Below are 17,130 nucleotides of genomic sequence, written 5' to 3' on the forward strand. Positions count from 1 at the left end.
GAGAGATCTTTATATTAAGTGCCTACCAGTAACAGTTACAGTGTGGCTGAGGCTGCTGGTCTCCGAGTCGATGTGAAGTGTTGTCAAACTGGCTACTTCATGTTCATCACAGGCCACTCCCCCTCCCAGGCTGTCTTGGTCCAGTGAGCTGCCTTGACCTCCTCCCCCAGACCCAGCACCTCCTCCACATGGTTCTGAACTGAAAGTAAAATCTACAAAAGAAATGTTGACCATTATAAATCTTTTTTTTTTTTTTTTTTTTTTTTTTTTACAAAATTGAGTCACATATTCTGTAGCATGGCCTCAGCTGGTATATATTAGTTTGATAGTTCCTTACTACAGTTGGAGTACTGAAAGGCGTTAAAGGAGTCCGACTGGCTGTCTGAGCTGATGACATCAGAACCGCTGGCACTTGCAGGTGACGTCCATTCTGAGGGAACCCCCGGATCATCAATAGGACGGGGATCATCTGAGGGTCGTGATCCAGGACTCTGACCTGCCTCCAGGAGCTCCGGCAGGTCCCTGGGAACCTCCAGACTTCCCGGGCTGCTGCCACGACGGCCCTGTGTATCCAAAAGAAAGCAGCGTGTAAATGTAATTTCATAGACCAGCGCTGAGCACAAGACCAGCGCTGGTCCATGTTCAATCGTCAGCAGTGATTGGCCACCAAGCTGTAGCTGTTTCCTGACTATAATCTTTAAATTTGTGTGTGTGTGTGTGTGTGTGTGTGTGTGTGTGTGTACTCACCGCTGTTCCTTTGGCCCTCAGTCTCTCCTGGATAAACTCATCCATGAGGTCAGAGAAGTTTGGGTTGGTGCTTCCTACGTCACTGGAGACTGGACGAGCTTTCTGGACCACCTCCTCTTTGTTAGCTAGAGGCAGATATAGGATGATCAATGTCAAAGACTGAGAGTACCCGTCATACTCACAGAAATGACGGAAAAGGGGATCAAGATTCACAGGTGGACACGCAATAAAAAAATATTTATATGAGTAATATAAAAAAAAAGTAAAATATATTATATAATGAATGTGAATGTAGCCTTGGAGTGTCCAAGTTATTGCTGTGTGGTCAGATATTATATTAACATATTACAATAACCATACAAAAAACTGGAGCTTCTCTTTGAAATGTAAGAGCTATCCTGATGTGTATGTACTGTAGTCCCTGAAGTTAGCAAAAGACTGATTCAACAAAAGCCACAACACAGCAGGCAAACCCACCAGAAAAGCAATGCAGGAATTATTCACAACATGCACAGCGAGAGTGTCACCTTGTTAGGTCCAAACAGGCAGCATATCAGAGGCCTACATTAGTGCGGTTATGTTACTATGAGTTATGTTGATGTTAGCTTGGTAGCAATGACAGCAGTCAGTGTGAGTTTGTGAACTCTGAAAGCAAAGAGCATCCATCAATCCCAAATCAGATGAAAGTCAATATGCTGCCTACAGCATTGAACAACTGATCTTTAATTCCTAAGCCTGTGGCTGATAGAGCTGACAGAGTCTGGTCAAGTCCACAACCCAATACCAGGACTTAGATCAATAAAGCTAAGCTCGGTTATTGGACACGGAATGAAAATATTTTTCTTTGCTGCCACCTAGCTGATGAAAATTTCACCTTGCTGCACATTTTTCCTTCAAGAATCAAGACCAGAAGCCTCCACTGACAGCATGGCCTCTTACCTGCAACTTTACATCACTCGGGACAGGACACTGTCTGTCCCAGATGTGGTCAGATGTGCAACAAAGCAAAATTTTCAAACCACAGAGGTCTGTGCAAAAATGCCTTTCTGTCATTTAGTTTTAAATGCGTATAAGAATCAGTATCTTGCCGCGGTGATCATATGAAGGCACCTGAATTTGGTAGCAAACCAATTTACCAACACATCCCAAAATTGCATTTTGTTCTGACTCTTAAGCATTAACCTTTAACATTACGGTATATCTCAGCTTACAGTTTATATGTTATTCAGATACCTCTTCTAGCCTGGATGTTAATAAAAATAACGGTCTACAGGTAGACTGTTCGACTGTTATGGTTATTCGCCATCATATCACCAACAACAGGACTGAGACTTGTATACGGTACAATATGTCAAAATAAGATCCCAATCCGTTTTCCAGTGACATTATTGTACTCACATGCCTGCATATATAATGTATTTCACACTGGGACTACAGCATGAAAAGGTAGATGTTGCGGTTCAAGTAAAAAGTAGCAGTATAGAAATGCTATGCTGTGACGTTAGCTGACAGTAGTTATATTTTGTTCTGCAAATCTGTGCACTGAATATTTTCATGTTCTGTATGTGCTCAGCCCATCAGGATGAGCATATTTCTGTGTGAGAAAAGCTGTCCTACGGAGTTATGCGTTTGACAATGACTCTGCATGGCTTCCTTTTAGAGGGGCAGTCCCCATGTGGTTGTGCAAGTTCATTCAAATTGGTTGAGGAAATACATGCACATTATTAGTGCTATGATCTCTGAAGTTTTGTGGTTAAGCTTATAAGGCCCTGATGGAGGACTCCACCACCTGTGTTCATAGAACAAGGATTAGGCATAACCACCAGCAATCATCGAGTTTAAGTAGTTCAACACACGGCCAGACAGACAACCAGACAGTCACGGCACATATTGTCTGGTTTTAGTCTGCATTGGTTACCGGATGATTGGGGTGGATTCCACATCAAGACTGATTCAGGTGATGAATCATGGTGCTTATCAAACATCTGATCCTCGGGACAAAATCATTTAAACCCAGTTCTGCAGCCCCGAGAATTAGAATGAATAGAAAATGCTGTAAATGCTGATTCAAATGTGCATTGATCATGTTTGATATTATCTTATGGCAGTGTACAAGGCACATAACCATTCCGGGTTGTTGGTTTAAATGTGCATACCTTTTCTTATCCATTCAAATTCTGTGTATACTACCTCTTATCAAGATGGCTATTCTCACATAAGGTCTTATGCTGCATTCTAGTGGTCTGAGAATGAACTACAGCAATATGTTAACAATGCATATTAACTAGTGTTTGCTTTTCTAAAATAATCAACAAACTCGAACCTTCACATCTACACATGTAAATCTAAATGTAACAAAGCGCTGATGGAAAATGCCACTAAACATTTGTGGGCTTTCTGTGAGGTATTATGTAAAGCCAAGTCGGTTTTCTTTTTATCTGTGCTTTTATCTTTTCTACACGCAGTTGTGTTTTTCAGTTGACTGTGGTTTCCTCCTGTGCAGTTGAAGAGGGGCCGGAGTCCGGGGAGGAGGCGAAGGAGGCACGAGGAGGCCGCATGCAACATCGAGGAGAGGGAGGAGGAGGTGGAGAAGAGGGGTAGGAGGAGAGGATGTTAAAATCCCAAAGCCCTTAGAAGGAAGAGGACAGGAGGAGGGGGAAGGGGGCTTCCGAGGTAGAAGAACAGGTGGGAAGTAATGGGAGGAGGGGGGATCCTTGACAGGAGGCAGGCTGGAGGAGGGGCTACGTTCAAAAGGAAACACATCAACAGGGAGTTTGAATTTCAGTCCAGCAGCAAGATGATGAGTGTCAGCCAAAAAAATATCATTCCATCATAACAAACCAGTTAAAAACAGCCAAAATGGAAAAGAGAGCTGTTGGTGTTTGTGTGCTGATGAGTATTTCTTTCCAAAGTTGTTTTATCGGTGTCCTTTGTGAGCGCTTCGTTCGTTGCGATCCTCACCTGGCGTTGTCGTCTTTCGCCCAAAGTAGCCCAGGACATGGGAGTAGAGGTCTCTGAGCGATGCGTCACCCATGGCGGCCCGGCCCTGCCGCTGTGGCGATGAGCCTTGGGATGACCCCTGACCTCGGGGCCGTGGCTTCGAAGACAGAGCGTGAACAACAGTCTTATAGACGCCACCAAGAAGAGCCCCCTGGTGGTGGCGTGAGGCAGAGCTGCCAGGCTCCTGGGACCGTGAGCGGGAGGCTCGAGATCGCAAGGCAGAACGTCCCAATCGGCCACGCACACCTGACGACCCGCCAGTGAAACCGGAACTGCTTGATAACCCCTCTGAGTGAGCCTCAGAGCCCAGGTTGGATCCCACACAGGATCCGGGATGTTGCTTGTCCTTGTCCCCTCCGGTCCCAGCGCTGTTTTCCAGGTCTTCAGCAATTGCTGCATTCCCTGCACCGCTGTAATCAGTAACAGTCCCAGAGGCCACAGAGCCAAACTTACCTGCACCTCCTGTGCCCAGCTTTGCCCCTGACCCTGCTCCAGCTCCAGGCCTCTCCCCAGCTGAGTGGCTGTGTGTGTGGAAGTGACTGAGGCGGCGCAGCCTGGCTTTCCAGTGGGCCTCTTTACTCTCAAGGGGGTTGTGGAACTGTACTGACTCAGTCGAGGGCCGGAAGCTGACATGAACACCCCCAGAATGGTGCCTTTTGGTGCTGATACGGGACATCTTGGCTTTAGTTGGGTCTGACGTTTGATTTAATTCAGTGCTAGATTCTACTGCGTTAGTGTCTTGTCTAATTAAAATGGACCTCTCGTTTGCTGCTGCATCTTTATCACCCTGTTTCTCTTCTGCCATTTCCCTCCATCCATCACATTTCCCTTCCCATCCTTCTGCCTTTCCTGCATTCCCTTCTTCCTTTTTCTCCCCACTGTGTCTTTCTAAGCTAGCAGGCCCCTTAGCATTGGGTGAGGGCCACTGACACTGCAACTCCAGGCACTCATAGATGCTTCGCTGCTCTGCTTCATTCTCCTCTGTTGAATCCACACTGCTATGTCTCACTGATTTACTTACCGGTCTGTCCTCTTTACAAGTCTGCCTGTAGTCTCTCACCACCTGTCTTGCCTCTCCTGCCTGTCCTGTGTATTCCATTTGTGTTCTAGCAACTGCCGTTTGCACAGGTAAAGTTACAACGCTGTTTTCTAGTACATGAGCAGGACCATCTCTCTCTCCTGTCTCCTTCTTCCTTTCACTTCCTTTGTTAGTGAGGTAGTCCCTGATAGAGGAGAATAAATCCTCCTCCTCTACCCCAGCCCCCATTTCACCCTCCTCTACATCAATTTCCTTTTCAGGTGAAAAGGTAAAGGCAGAATCCCAGTCGCTTACCCAATCCGTACTAGAAAGTCGGCTTCGAGAGCCAATCTGGTGCCAGAACTGGTCATAAACATTACCATCATCTTGTCTCTCAGAGGAAACAACACCATTGGAGAAGGTGAAAGGGGTGGGAGAGGGGGAGGTGAGGGGGTGTGGGAGTGGGTGAGCTGTGTGGTTGTTGGCTGCAAGTAAGGAAGAAGTTGTGGAGTGGTGGTGGGGGGGGTTCGGGATCGAAGTGGTATCCCTCTGCGGGTCTTCACCTTTGACCCGCTCAACGATGAAAGGCTCCATGATGTCAGAGGCACTGCTGCTCCTTGCGAGGGAGGAAGGGGCATGGGCATCCAGGTCACAAGCCCCTCCCTGGAAGACCTCAGAACAGGAGGTGGGAGGGGCCTCCTCGCTCTGGGAAGAGTGGCGCATCCGAGAGGTGCGGGATGTCAGTGTGATTGGCGGGTCCTCAAGGTCTGATAATTGGGAGAAGACGAAGGAAGGGGAGTGAGGTTAGTGGAGGGGTAAATGGGAGTAGATAAAAAAATGCACACATACAGATATCTATATAGATACCTAAAAGAAAATATATAATAATATAAATATTATAGATTTAATCAAAACACTGATATTATATAATTTGTTTGTGTGCAACAGAGTTAGTGCTGAAGCAATCTAATCTATGGTCCTTAATCAATTCAGAGCAACATTACTGGTAGCTGAGACAGTTTGTTACAACTTTATCAACCTCAACCAGCAAAAGCTGTCTACACGAAGACCACCTCCCCTTTAAAAGTCTACTTTAACATAACAGTATTTACATCTTGAGATCATTCAGGAGTGAGGTCATTGTAATAGCACCTGACTTGTAGTTACATAATGAGTAACAATAATCCCATGAAAAGACAGATTAGGCTAATCAGGAAAAGTTATACTAGAAAGGACATGCACTAACTCCTTGTTGAATTGTACAAAAACCAAATCTATTGTATTTAATATTTCCCTTGTCAGTAGTAACATCTGTTATCTCCATTTGGCTTTCCCTTTAATCGGATGTCAAATTGTAAATAAATGGCAACCTTTAGAGAGCTGTGAACATTTATAAGAGACCACCACAAAACACACACCACAATTAAACATTCAAACCCCAATTCCAATGAAGTTGGGACGTTGTGTAAAAGGTAAATAAAAACAGAACACAATGATTTGCAAATCCTTTTCAACCCATAGTCAATTGAATATACTACAAAAACACAATATTTAATGTTCAAACTTTATTGTTAATTTTCAATTTGATGCCAGCAACACGTTCCAAAAAAGCTGGGACAGGGGCATGTTTACCACTGTTTTACATCACCTTTTTATTCTTTTTTAACAACACTCAGGCGTTTGGGAACACATTTTCAATGGAGGACAGGTCCGGACTGCAGGCAGGCCAGTCTAGTACCCGCACTATTTTACTACGAAGCCATGCTGTTGTAACACGTACAGAATGTGGCTTGGCGTCGTCTTGCTGAAATAAACAGGTACGTCCCTGAAAAGGGCGTTGCTTGGATGACAGCATATGTTGCTCCATAACCAGTATGTGCCTTTCAGCATTATTAGTATTATATTTAGCATTGGTGCCTTTGAAAGTTACCCATGTCATGGGCACTAACACACCCACATACCATCTCAGATGCTGGCTTTTGAACTTTGTGCTGATAAAAACCTGGATGGTCCTTTTCTTCTTTGGCCCGGAGGACATGACGTTCATGATTTCCAAAAACAATTTGAAATGTGGACCCGTCAGACCACAGCACACTTTTGAACTTTGCATCAGTGCATCTCAGATGAGATCAGGCCCAGAAAAGCCGGTGGCGTTTCTGGGTGTTGTTGATATATGGCTTTCGCTTTGCATGGTAGAGTTTTAACTTGCACTTGTAGATGTCGCAACAAACTGTGTTAACTGACAATGGTTTTCTGAAGTGTTCCTGAGCCCACGTGGTAATATCCTTTACATAATGATGTCGGTTTTTAATGTAGTACCGCCTGAGGGATCGAAGGTCACGGGCATTCAATGTTGGTTTTCAGCCTTGTCGCTTACATGTAGAGATTTCTCCAGATTCTCTGGATCTTTTGATGATATTATGGACTGTAGATGATGAAATCCCTAAATTCCTTGCAATTGTACATTGAGAAATGTTTTTCTGTATGCTTACGCAGTTGTTCACAAAGCAGTGCACCTCACCCCATTCTTGCTTGTGAACAACTGAGCCTTTTGGGGATGCTCCTTTTATACCCAATCATGACACTCACCTGTTTCCAATTAACCTGTTCACCTGTGGAATGTTCCAATCAGGTGTTTTTTTTGAGCATTCCTCAACTCTCCCAGTATTTTGTTGCCCGTCCCAGATTTTTTAGTACGTGTCGCAGGCATCCAAAGTGAGTGAATATTTGCGAGAAAAAAAATAAAGTTGATCAGTTTCAACATTAAATATCTTGTCTTTGTAGTGTATTCAATTGAATATAGGTTGAAAAGAATTAGCAAATCATTGTACTTTGTTTTTATTTACATTTTATACAACGTCCCAACTTCATTGGAATTGGGGTTTGTACAAGCAAACAACAAGTAAAACAATAAATGACTCTAGCAGAGGATATGATAAACAAACAAAAAAACAGAACAGAAAGGGAAGAGTCAAATGAAATGCCACCCCAAGAATACATGGCATGAAATGAAACGTCACCCAACATCAGTGATAGGGAGGTCAACGAGAAGGGCATAGAAAGAAAGGGGAAATAAACGCTTATAATAGGCAGAAAATAATGCAGGCAAAAGGAGTTAAAGAAATGACGGAGGGACGTCCTGTGCAGGCATGCAGGTTAACAGGAAGAGAAACAAGCAAGCAGACAGGAAAACAGGTAGGTCAAGTGCCGACATGTCAACAGAAACAGAGACACATACGCCGTCTCCAACTACCTGTGAAAAATTCTACAAGAAATAGTTAACACTAACTGACAGATATCATTCTTTGGTGTCGGCTTGGTAACATTTTATTCTCTAAATATGCAAAATTCAAAAGAAGCATCAACTGTTAAAAACAATAACCCAAATAATTTAGGGAGACTGTGAAGGAAACAAGTTCTTAAAAGGTCCCACGACATCCTGCTCTTTGGATGCTTTTATATAGGCCTTAGTGGTCCCCTAATACTGTATCTGAAGTCTCTTTCCCAAAATTCAGCCTTGGTGCAGAATTACAGCCACTAGAGCCAGTCCCACAATGAGCTTTCCTTAGGACGTGCCATTTCTGTGTCTGTAGCTTTAAATGCTATTGAGGAGGAGGAGGGGGTGTGGCCTTGACCAACTGCCACTTTGCTTGTTTGAAAGCCATGATGTCTCTCTCTCGTGGACGGGCCAAATTCTCTGGGTGGCCAAAGCAGAGAAAGGGGAGGTAACCTTGCTCCTTATGACCTCATAAGGAGCAAGATTCCAGATCGGCCCATCTGAGCTTTCATTTTCTCAAAGGCAGAGCAGGATACCCAGGGCTCAGTTTACACCTATCGCCATTTCTAGCCACTAGGGGACCATAGGCACGCTGGGGGAACTCATATTAACGTTAAAAAACCTCATAAAATGAAATTGTCATGCCATGGGACCTTTAACAGTATTAAAGATGCAGTAGGTAAGACTTATAAAACTAACGTTCTATCATATTTGCTGAAACAGCAGGTAATTAAAAAACAAAAAAAGATCCGGCTCCTCTGGCACCACCTACAGCCTGTAGTGCGATTTGCAAAAATCCACCGCTCCCTGTTCAGATGCACCAATAATTACCATGTCAATCACTGCTTCATTCACACGCATTCATTCTCCCTTGTGGGGGGAGGGTCTTAGGAGACCTTCTGGGCTTTAGCATAAAGGGGGGAGGGACTGAGAAATTGTGAATGTTCAAATTCTTTGGCTAAAGCCTGGATCTTCACAATCCTACCTACAGCACCTTTAAGACAACGTGTCAAATAAAATAACTCAACTTTGTTTATCCATTTGTTTATAACATTCATTCTTGAAGCAATGCCGATCAGATTATTGCACAGCTTCAGGAGAATGATGCATCATTTGATGTTCTAGCATTTCTAAAAACTGATTATCCCAGTTACAGTCAAAAAGGGAAAGGCTGTATCACATGCAAACTGTTGCTTCAGTAATGACAAATAGGCAGTCAGAAAAATGATTGAGACGAGAGGACAGGCATAACGTTTCAGATTCTGACAGACAAAGAGACAAGTAAAGTTTCCAGGAAGACAGGCAGGCAGGCAGTGCAAAGAGTGTGTACCTGCCAGCTGGTCGGCAAGGGGGGGTAGTAAAGGGTGGTGGTGGTGGAGGAGGACAGGAAGAGGCGGAGCCAGAGCAGGAGCACTCTTAGCACTGCGGATAAAGGCTGAGGACAGCAGAGAGTCCCCCGTAGAGCAGCTACGCAGGGCTGAAGAGGTTGGAAGAACAGATAGAAAAGAGACAGAATAAGGGGGGAAGAGTGTGAGACAGACAAGAAAGGAAAAGGCAATGAAAGAAGGAAGCAAGAGGGGAAAAGAGGGTATTGTTGAAGTGATGGTGAAGAGGGGAGTGGAAGAAAGGATGTATGGTGGATATATGGGCGAGGATGGAAAAGTGAAAGGAATGAAAACAATGACATGTCAAAAGTAAGACAAATTATTTATAGGGAAGAGACAGATGACAGGACAGCATAGAGAAGAGGAAGGTTAAAGGGTGGACAAAGAGGGAAAGAGACGGGGAAGGTGAAGGAGTAGTGAGACAGGGTTAGCTCTGGAGGAGAGACAGTGAGACAGTACGACACTTGCGGCAGCTTGGCACTCTACAGGTCAAATCTCTTCTTGAGACCACGATACACAGGAGCACTACATTTGTTAATGCTCGTCAGATCCACGGTTTACTTGCAGTCACAACACATGAGGTTATCTGCAAGTTTGACCAAGTCTATGACTTTTTAAATACATTCACAGTTGAATCATGCAACTGAAGAAATGCGACAAAACAACTGCAGACCCGTAAGAATGTTGGTTAGCATGTGTGGACTCATTTCTCACAGAAAAAAAAACACATTGAGAGGTTTTAAAACTTGTACAAGTGGTGCTAAACCACATAGAATGCAGTTTACAGGCCCAGAGAAGCTGCCAATCTGAGCAAAGGGTCTTTTTTATTCATGGGTAATAAACCATTTGGACATTTTTAGACTTTAGTGGTTCCTACAGTTACCCTGCAGTCACCATATTCTTGTATGTGGTTGCTTCTTAGAGTCCAAATATTTTAGCATTTATTTTACCCTGCTCTGTCAGGTTATGCACGTATCATTACTGACAATTGGAGCAAAACCTAATTTATTGAAATAACATACTATAATAGGCTTGGGCGTATTCCTATTAATTCCCTAATAGACCCAACTGGTAGTCAACTTAGGCCCGGTTGGCCACCTGGCTTGCAATACACTGGCGGAAACCCTGCCTCAATACAGCATCTCCGTATCAGTTTAATAGAAAGAGGAGCGCCTGTATTTTTGACACTATTGAAAATCCTACCTTCAGGATTTCTAAATACCCTGGTATACTGTAATTGTGTGATACAGCTCAAGCCTATACTGTGATTCATAAAAGGCAAAGTGGCAGAAAAAATGTGATTACAATTCATTTAGTTGTGGGCATTGTGAGAGATCCTTGTTGATACATGCTTTTAAAGCAATTTAAGATATGCATGTGCATGAGTTGTCATCACCTTGCTCTAAGCTAGTACTGGTATTTCACTATGGTCTTATGACCATTTCTTTCACACTAATGGCCACAGTTGAAGGCTTTGCATAAACAAGACTCTCCTGAGAAGAAGGAATAACAGTAAGCATAGAAAAGAGGTGGAGATGTCAAGTCAAATAAAAGTGACTTAGAGAAGGAGAAGACGTCTTAAAGTGACTATATGTAACTTTGAAATGTTTCTGAAACCGTGAAATTTTCCATCTGATGATCATAAATGACCTGTAACAGCAAACGAGACTAACCGTGAAAAGAACGCTGTTTTTATATGGTTTCTATTAATGCCTTTGCCCGGGTTCTGATGTTGGGTGGTGATGGCACAGTGGATATGACAAATGCCTTTGGTGTGGGAGACCCGGGCTCAATTCCCACTGCGATACATCAACCAATGTGTCCCTGAGCAAGACGCTTAACCCCTAGTCGCTCCAGAGGCGTGTGACATCTGACATATATAGCAATTGTTAAGTCGCTTTGGATAAAAGCATCAGCTAAATGACATGTAATATAATGTTTCCTGCGAAGTTACAAAATGATTTATGGGAGTTACGCGGCGCTACAGAGCACACCTTCGGATGGGTTACAGATTTCGGCCTAACACCGGAAAACACCCACGTTATGTCTTTATACAGGCCTGTCTTTTTTTATTTTAGAAGTTATCTGCTGTAGTTATGGCTGATACTGGGGCAGGGCCATCACAGGAAAGACGGAAATTAAACAAAGAACAACTAAAAGCTAAAAGGGAAAGTGAAAGACGATGTGCGAAATCCGATACACACTCAGTCGGTCTTTCAACAGATGGAGACAATTACGGGATTCAAAACCGCCCCCGAATTGACCCTCAGGTATGTAATATTTCTATTTCTTTGCAAAACATTAGATTGTGCAATGTGGTTGTACGTCGGTAGCCGACATTAAATTACGTACCCCTTCCATTTAGCACGGACGTTTTATTCCTTTTAGTCCGTGTTTGTGTTGGCCTATTCTTTTTTCCCTTGTCCCCCTGTACTTGTGTAAAGCGTCCTTGGGTTTCAGGAAATGCACTATATTAATTTAAGTTATTATTACGTTGGTTGCTACAACAAACTCTTAATGCTTTGGCTCGTAACACAGTGACAGTAATAACGCTGATACCCGGTTTAGCTCACGACACATCCAAAGTAGGCTAAGTTACCGTATGCAACACTTGAAATGCAACCATGCATAACTTATTCTTTTATTGTAAATTAAAGATTTTCTGTCTGAGCAAAACATTCATTGCAACTATATGACCTCCCCGTAACGCTAACTCCAAGACCTTTACGACAGAAAGTGTGGTAAAAACACTACCGCTTTTGTCCAAAGGGGCCGCTGAAATCAACACAAACTGAAAGTTACATATAGCCACTTTAAGTACGCAGAGGAAAGACAGGGCACTAGTTTTTTCCAATAGTGTTCCTCTTCAACACTCACATACACACACATGCCAGCCAGTTTAAAACAAATACGCAGTACAGTGCCTTGGAGTTTGTGCTATCAACATGACTAAAAGCAAAGTTGTATGGCCTTTAAACGTAGAACTTGAGGAGGACAGAGGACGGATACTGACCTACAGTCTTCTGGCGAACAATACTCCTAGCCTTTTCGATGCCTGGGGAGCCAGCGGTGGTGGCGCTTCGCTGCCTCATGGCTGCTGCCTGGCCTGGTTGGTCTCTGCTCCAGCCTTTAGAGAAGGAACGATCCACAATCTGCCGCTGGCCCTCCGAACCTATACCTGGTGTAGATGGATGGAGTGGGACATCATTTCTCAATGCACATGTAATGGTACTTATTTCAGGAGATATGTTACCTCTATCTGTAACAATGCACTGATATTATGAGTAAAGGAAAGGTTGAGTGTACAGATGTTGGTAGGAAGTTCTGCATGTTTTTATACGAGGGCTAAAAGGGTCTCTGGTGACGGACCAACCTTTTCCTTTATGTTTCTTCTGTTTTTGCTCACTGAGTTTGTCCAGAGGCAGCTCATTCAGATCAACACTGTACAGGTTCCTGGCCAACACCTGAGACACAAAGACATGCACACTGCTTTAAGACTTTCATGTTTACAATTCCATACTGATTAAGACGGCAGCAACATCGCTGACTTAAATTAGTGCTTAGATTTTTCATTAATTCATTCATCGACAATAAGTGCAAAGCACATGAGAAATAGAATAAAAACTCAACAAAGAAGCAAAATTAACAGACATGGAAACAGGAATTAAACTTCTGCTTCCTTCATTATAGTTCTCTACTTCTCTAACGACTGTTGACCTGCGATGTCATACTCCGTGACTGAATTGAAAAACTCAGGTGACTCGCTTTAAAGTAAGTTCATTAATAATAAAATGTTTGTTTCTCAGTCAAAAACAACGTGCTGAAATCCAATGAAATGATATTGTGTTAAAACACTGAATGAAGTATAATGCTTGGAGGATACGTGATTAAAATTAATTCCAGTACCTTGGTGAGGGTCTCCATGGTGAGTGACCACTCAGTGACCAGTTCATCCCAGCAGGTAAGGGAGGAGAGTACGGAGAGGAGGTCGTCCCACAGTTCTCTGCTGATGTAGACGTTTAAATTTCCCTTAATCCAGGCTACTATCAGCGTCTGTGCAGAAAGCGGGGAATGAAATGACAGCTATACTAGAAAAGGTTGTACTCCTGCTCTCTATTCATTGAAACTAAATACTGTCAGCTGGGTCATCACAATTAAACTTCATTAAGGTGTTCTGAAAATAACTTTCAGAAAATAATATCACACCATTGTTCAAGCGGGGCTTCTTTTTATTGCGTTTACTAAATATTACTGTATTTTAAATAGAAAAGATGAAGGCAGCTGGATACTTGAGAACACAAGACCAAGATCCCATAATTCAAATAAACTACTATTTTATTAGTGCTTTTTACATCATTTTGACTGAAAATAGACAAAGTACAGCTTTGTTTTATCAATCTTTGTAGCCAACTACATGTTAAGTATTTAGAAAACCACATGCCAGTCTGTCTCCTAGAAGCTGTGTTACTGTAAACAATAGTAATCTTATCATGGCTGCAACAATGGTTCTATTTATTCATTCCTTTTTTTATGTACCAAAGAGACAACTCTGTCTCCAGATAATGTTTGGTAAGTAGGAAAACATATCTGGCCAGTTTGATATTATGATATTAACGTACCTGAAAGATAGGTCCAGCCAGTCTGCCTGATAGTGTGTTGTTCTTTTTGCCAGGGGGCATGATGGATGGAGGTCTTTTCATCACAGACTCGGTCACCCTCAGCAGAACCAGCAACACCTGCTCCCTGCAAACAAATACATAAAAAAATAAAAAGCAGGCAGATGTGATGGAGCCTTTAATGATTCCACTGAAATGTATTTAGATTAGGGCTGTCAAACGATTAACTTTTTTTTAATCGTGATTAATCGCTGAATTTCTATAGTTAATCACGATTAATCGCATATTTTATCACGATTAAAATTCTATTATTTTGCATTTCAGAACCGTTTTTAAGTACATATATACCTTACCAGTGTATCTTGATTTGGAATCAAATGAATGCAAAGAAAGTGACTTTATGAACTTGATTTTAAAATTTGTATTTGTTTATTATTTATTTATTTACTGTAAACAAAATGTGTGAATCTAGGCACACATTTGAATCTAGAGTCAATATAGTGTCTCCTAAATAATTTTGATTACTTACTGACGTCCAGTGATCACCTTGCATCACTCTGCAGCAGTTCTAGTTTGGCTGCTTTCTCCTGGTCGTACAGGCCACCCATTTCGCAAGAGCTGTAGTAAATTTTTTGGATTTGGTTTCATCTGCAGGTCGGCAACTAGCACTCTCCAAAATAGTGCTTTGTTTGAGCCTGCTAGCATCAACCTGAGTCACGTTAACTGTACTGCTATGCTTAGCTTGTAGGTGGTAGCTCAAGCTTAACGTGCGTCTGTGATATTTTAATGTGGCTTTACACAACGTGCACATGGCTTTCGACCCGTCCTGCGAGTTTTGGAAAATAAAAAGCGCCATTCAGAATTGTGTTGCCGATGTCTTTCTCCATCATGTATTGTATTACTAGGAAGTCACGAAAGCCGAGTGAAGTGAAAATAAAATTAATAAATGGCAGCATGCGATTAAAAAAAATGACTGCGTTATGCCCGGCCCTTAATTGCATTGCGAATAATGCGTTAATGCTGACAGCCCTAATTTAGATGGCCACTCAGTGTCTCCCGGTCCACAGTAACATGTGACTTATTGTGTATCTGGTGTCTAATTGTTTTTTTACCATGTTTTCTGGTCCATGGTCTCATGCATAACAAGGCTGCGGTAGATGTTCAGGACACGCTTGCACATGTCGACATGCTCCTCCAAAAGGATCTTGATATCGTTGGCTGGCTCCAATAGGAAAACGTTGGAGGAGTGGGTGATAAATACCTGGGAAGGAGACAAGCCGTTGGGATGTAAAATGGGTCCATAAACTATTTCTGCTGGACGATTTTACAAGGTGAAGAAAGAACAGTAAAAAAAAACACTGCAACATTGAGACTTTTGTGTTTGTATGAAATGGACTGACAGCCAGGACCATACCTGTAGTGTCGTCTGAACTCCAGCGTGAACGCTGTACTCCAGCAATTCACTGTCAACCGCCTTATTTATTCCCTGAGGAGAAAAGAAAAAAACCTCACAATTAAAGTTAAGTAACATAACCTAAGCATATACAGGAAAATGGACACATTCTCTTCTCTTGAAATAATATGAAGCCCATCTTGAAGTCAGCTGCCTTACCCAGTAAAAGGTAATATAATATTGTAAAAATTGAGATTTCCATGTCTGTTTTGATTATAAAGCAGGTCGAGGTGATCCTTGCATGTTTTGTTCTTTTTGCACTTGGTTCTTAATAAAATGACAAATACTCAGCACTAGGAGTATTTGGTTATTTAATATAGACTATTTATTTATTGAATTACCAGAAAACATGCTATATACAGGATATATATCGTTATCGGAATATGAAATAACCTGTATCGGGATACAAGACTTTTAGACCCAGCCCTACGCTCAATCCAGAGACAAATGCACACAGTCCATTTTCAGAAATTGTGCCTTTAAACGAACCGTCAGGTAAATCCTCACCTCATCCTCCTTGTCTCCCATCTGAGAGCCTGAATCCAGGCTGATGGTTGTGGGATAGGGGCCCTCCTCTGGCTCCTTCATAAACACTGGCCGGTCCTCCATGGCGATCCACTCCTGGTAAACACGGACCACTTTACGCATCGCTGCAGCTTCACACATGGGAAGGAGAAATGCCTATAGATAGATAAGGAAAGATAGCTGTAAAAGATCACGTGACTTGTACATCAACATATCTTATAACCAGAAAACCGTTGGACTAATAATGATAATGCACATACAATGTAATTTTAGAAAAACACCACGTAAAATCCACTCCAGCTGTAGACACAACCATACATCAAAGATTTGACACATTGGAACTTTCGTCTTTCACCTGTCTAAAGATCTCAGTGATGAAGTTGACGTTGGTTCTGGAGCTGGTCAGTACTCTCCTCACCACCTCCATGTCCGTTAGCTGCTCTTCATCCATGGAGCAGAGTGAGGAGGAGCTGGGCTCCCTCTCTGTCAGCGTGGATGTGTTGGAGTGGCTTTGTTCAGGCTCACCCCCAGACCCTGGACCCCCAGATAGCCCAATGCCACCTCCGCCGGATCCAGATGAGCACCCGCTACCTTCAAGGTGGCTGTCGGACCGAATCCCACCTCCACCGCTGTCATCTGAGCTGCCTGCAGAGCGAGCTGCCAGTCCGGCTGCCGCTCGCTGGAGGTGAAGATTTGGTTATAAATTGTGATGAGAGAAAATAATGTCCCGTGTAAATATTTGTGGAGAGTAACATTTTGTCATCCATTTCTGTTATGCGCTAATCTGGTGTTATGGAAAATTTTCATAGTATTTAATATACTTTTTGGCTAACATCACATCGACCTTTTACATTTGCTGTTTGAAACACACACCCTCTGAATAACAAGTGATGTTAAAAAACAGGAGCTCACATATTACTAGAACTCCCGCGATTAGTTGAACAACACAAGATTGATCTGTAAATATTCAGAATATCTATTAAGCTTAGGTCATTGTTTAAGAAAAAAAATGTCAAAATGTGTTTATTTCCTGTTTCCCTTTGTCTATTTTAGGTATTGGACTGTTGACTGACCAAAAGAAGACTTTCTCACTTTTGGACTATTTTCTG

General features: G+C 42.6%; 1 protein-coding gene across 7 annotated transcripts in view; it reads right to left on the reverse strand.

Moving 5' to 3' along the window:
- ralgapa1 (Ral GTPase activating protein catalytic subunit alpha 1) overlaps positions 1 to 17,130 on the reverse strand; it is a 77,269-nt gene that overhangs the window by 52,729 nt on the left and 7,410 nt on the right. For 4 of the 7 annotated variants that reach the window (XM_028565199.1, XM_028565198.1, XM_028565200.1 and 1 more), the window contains exons 10-22: positions 16,377 to 16,700; positions 16,004 to 16,177; positions 15,458 to 15,529; positions 15,156 to 15,304; positions 14,047 to 14,170; positions 13,334 to 13,480; positions 12,801 to 12,891; positions 12,441 to 12,605; positions 9,373 to 9,519; positions 3,709 to 5,532; positions 748 to 872; positions 338 to 563; positions 27 to 212 (exon numbers count right to left, since the gene is read on the reverse strand). In XM_028565199.1, coding sequence (XP_028421000.1) covers positions 27 to 212; positions 338 to 563; positions 748 to 872; positions 3,709 to 5,532; positions 9,373 to 9,519; positions 12,441 to 12,605; positions 12,801 to 12,891; positions 13,334 to 13,480; positions 14,047 to 14,170; positions 15,156 to 15,304; positions 15,458 to 15,529; positions 16,004 to 16,177; positions 16,377 to 16,700 — 3,754 coding nt within the window. The remainder of the gene's footprint in view (positions 1 to 26; positions 213 to 337; positions 564 to 747; positions 873 to 3,708; positions 5,533 to 9,372; positions 9,520 to 12,440; positions 12,606 to 12,800; positions 12,892 to 13,333; positions 13,481 to 14,046; positions 14,171 to 15,155; positions 15,305 to 15,457; positions 15,530 to 16,003; positions 16,178 to 16,376; positions 16,701 to 17,130) is intronic. The other 3 variants (XM_028565203.1, XM_028565204.1, XM_028565201.1) reach the window with 3 other exon arrangements.

The sequence above is a fragment of the Perca flavescens genome, chromosome 20 (genome assembly GCF_004354835.1).
Source record: "Perca flavescens isolate YP-PL-M2 chromosome 20, PFLA_1.0, whole genome shotgun sequence".
Classification (NCBI taxonomy): Eukaryota; Metazoa; Chordata; class Actinopteri; order Perciformes; family Percidae; genus Perca; species Perca flavescens.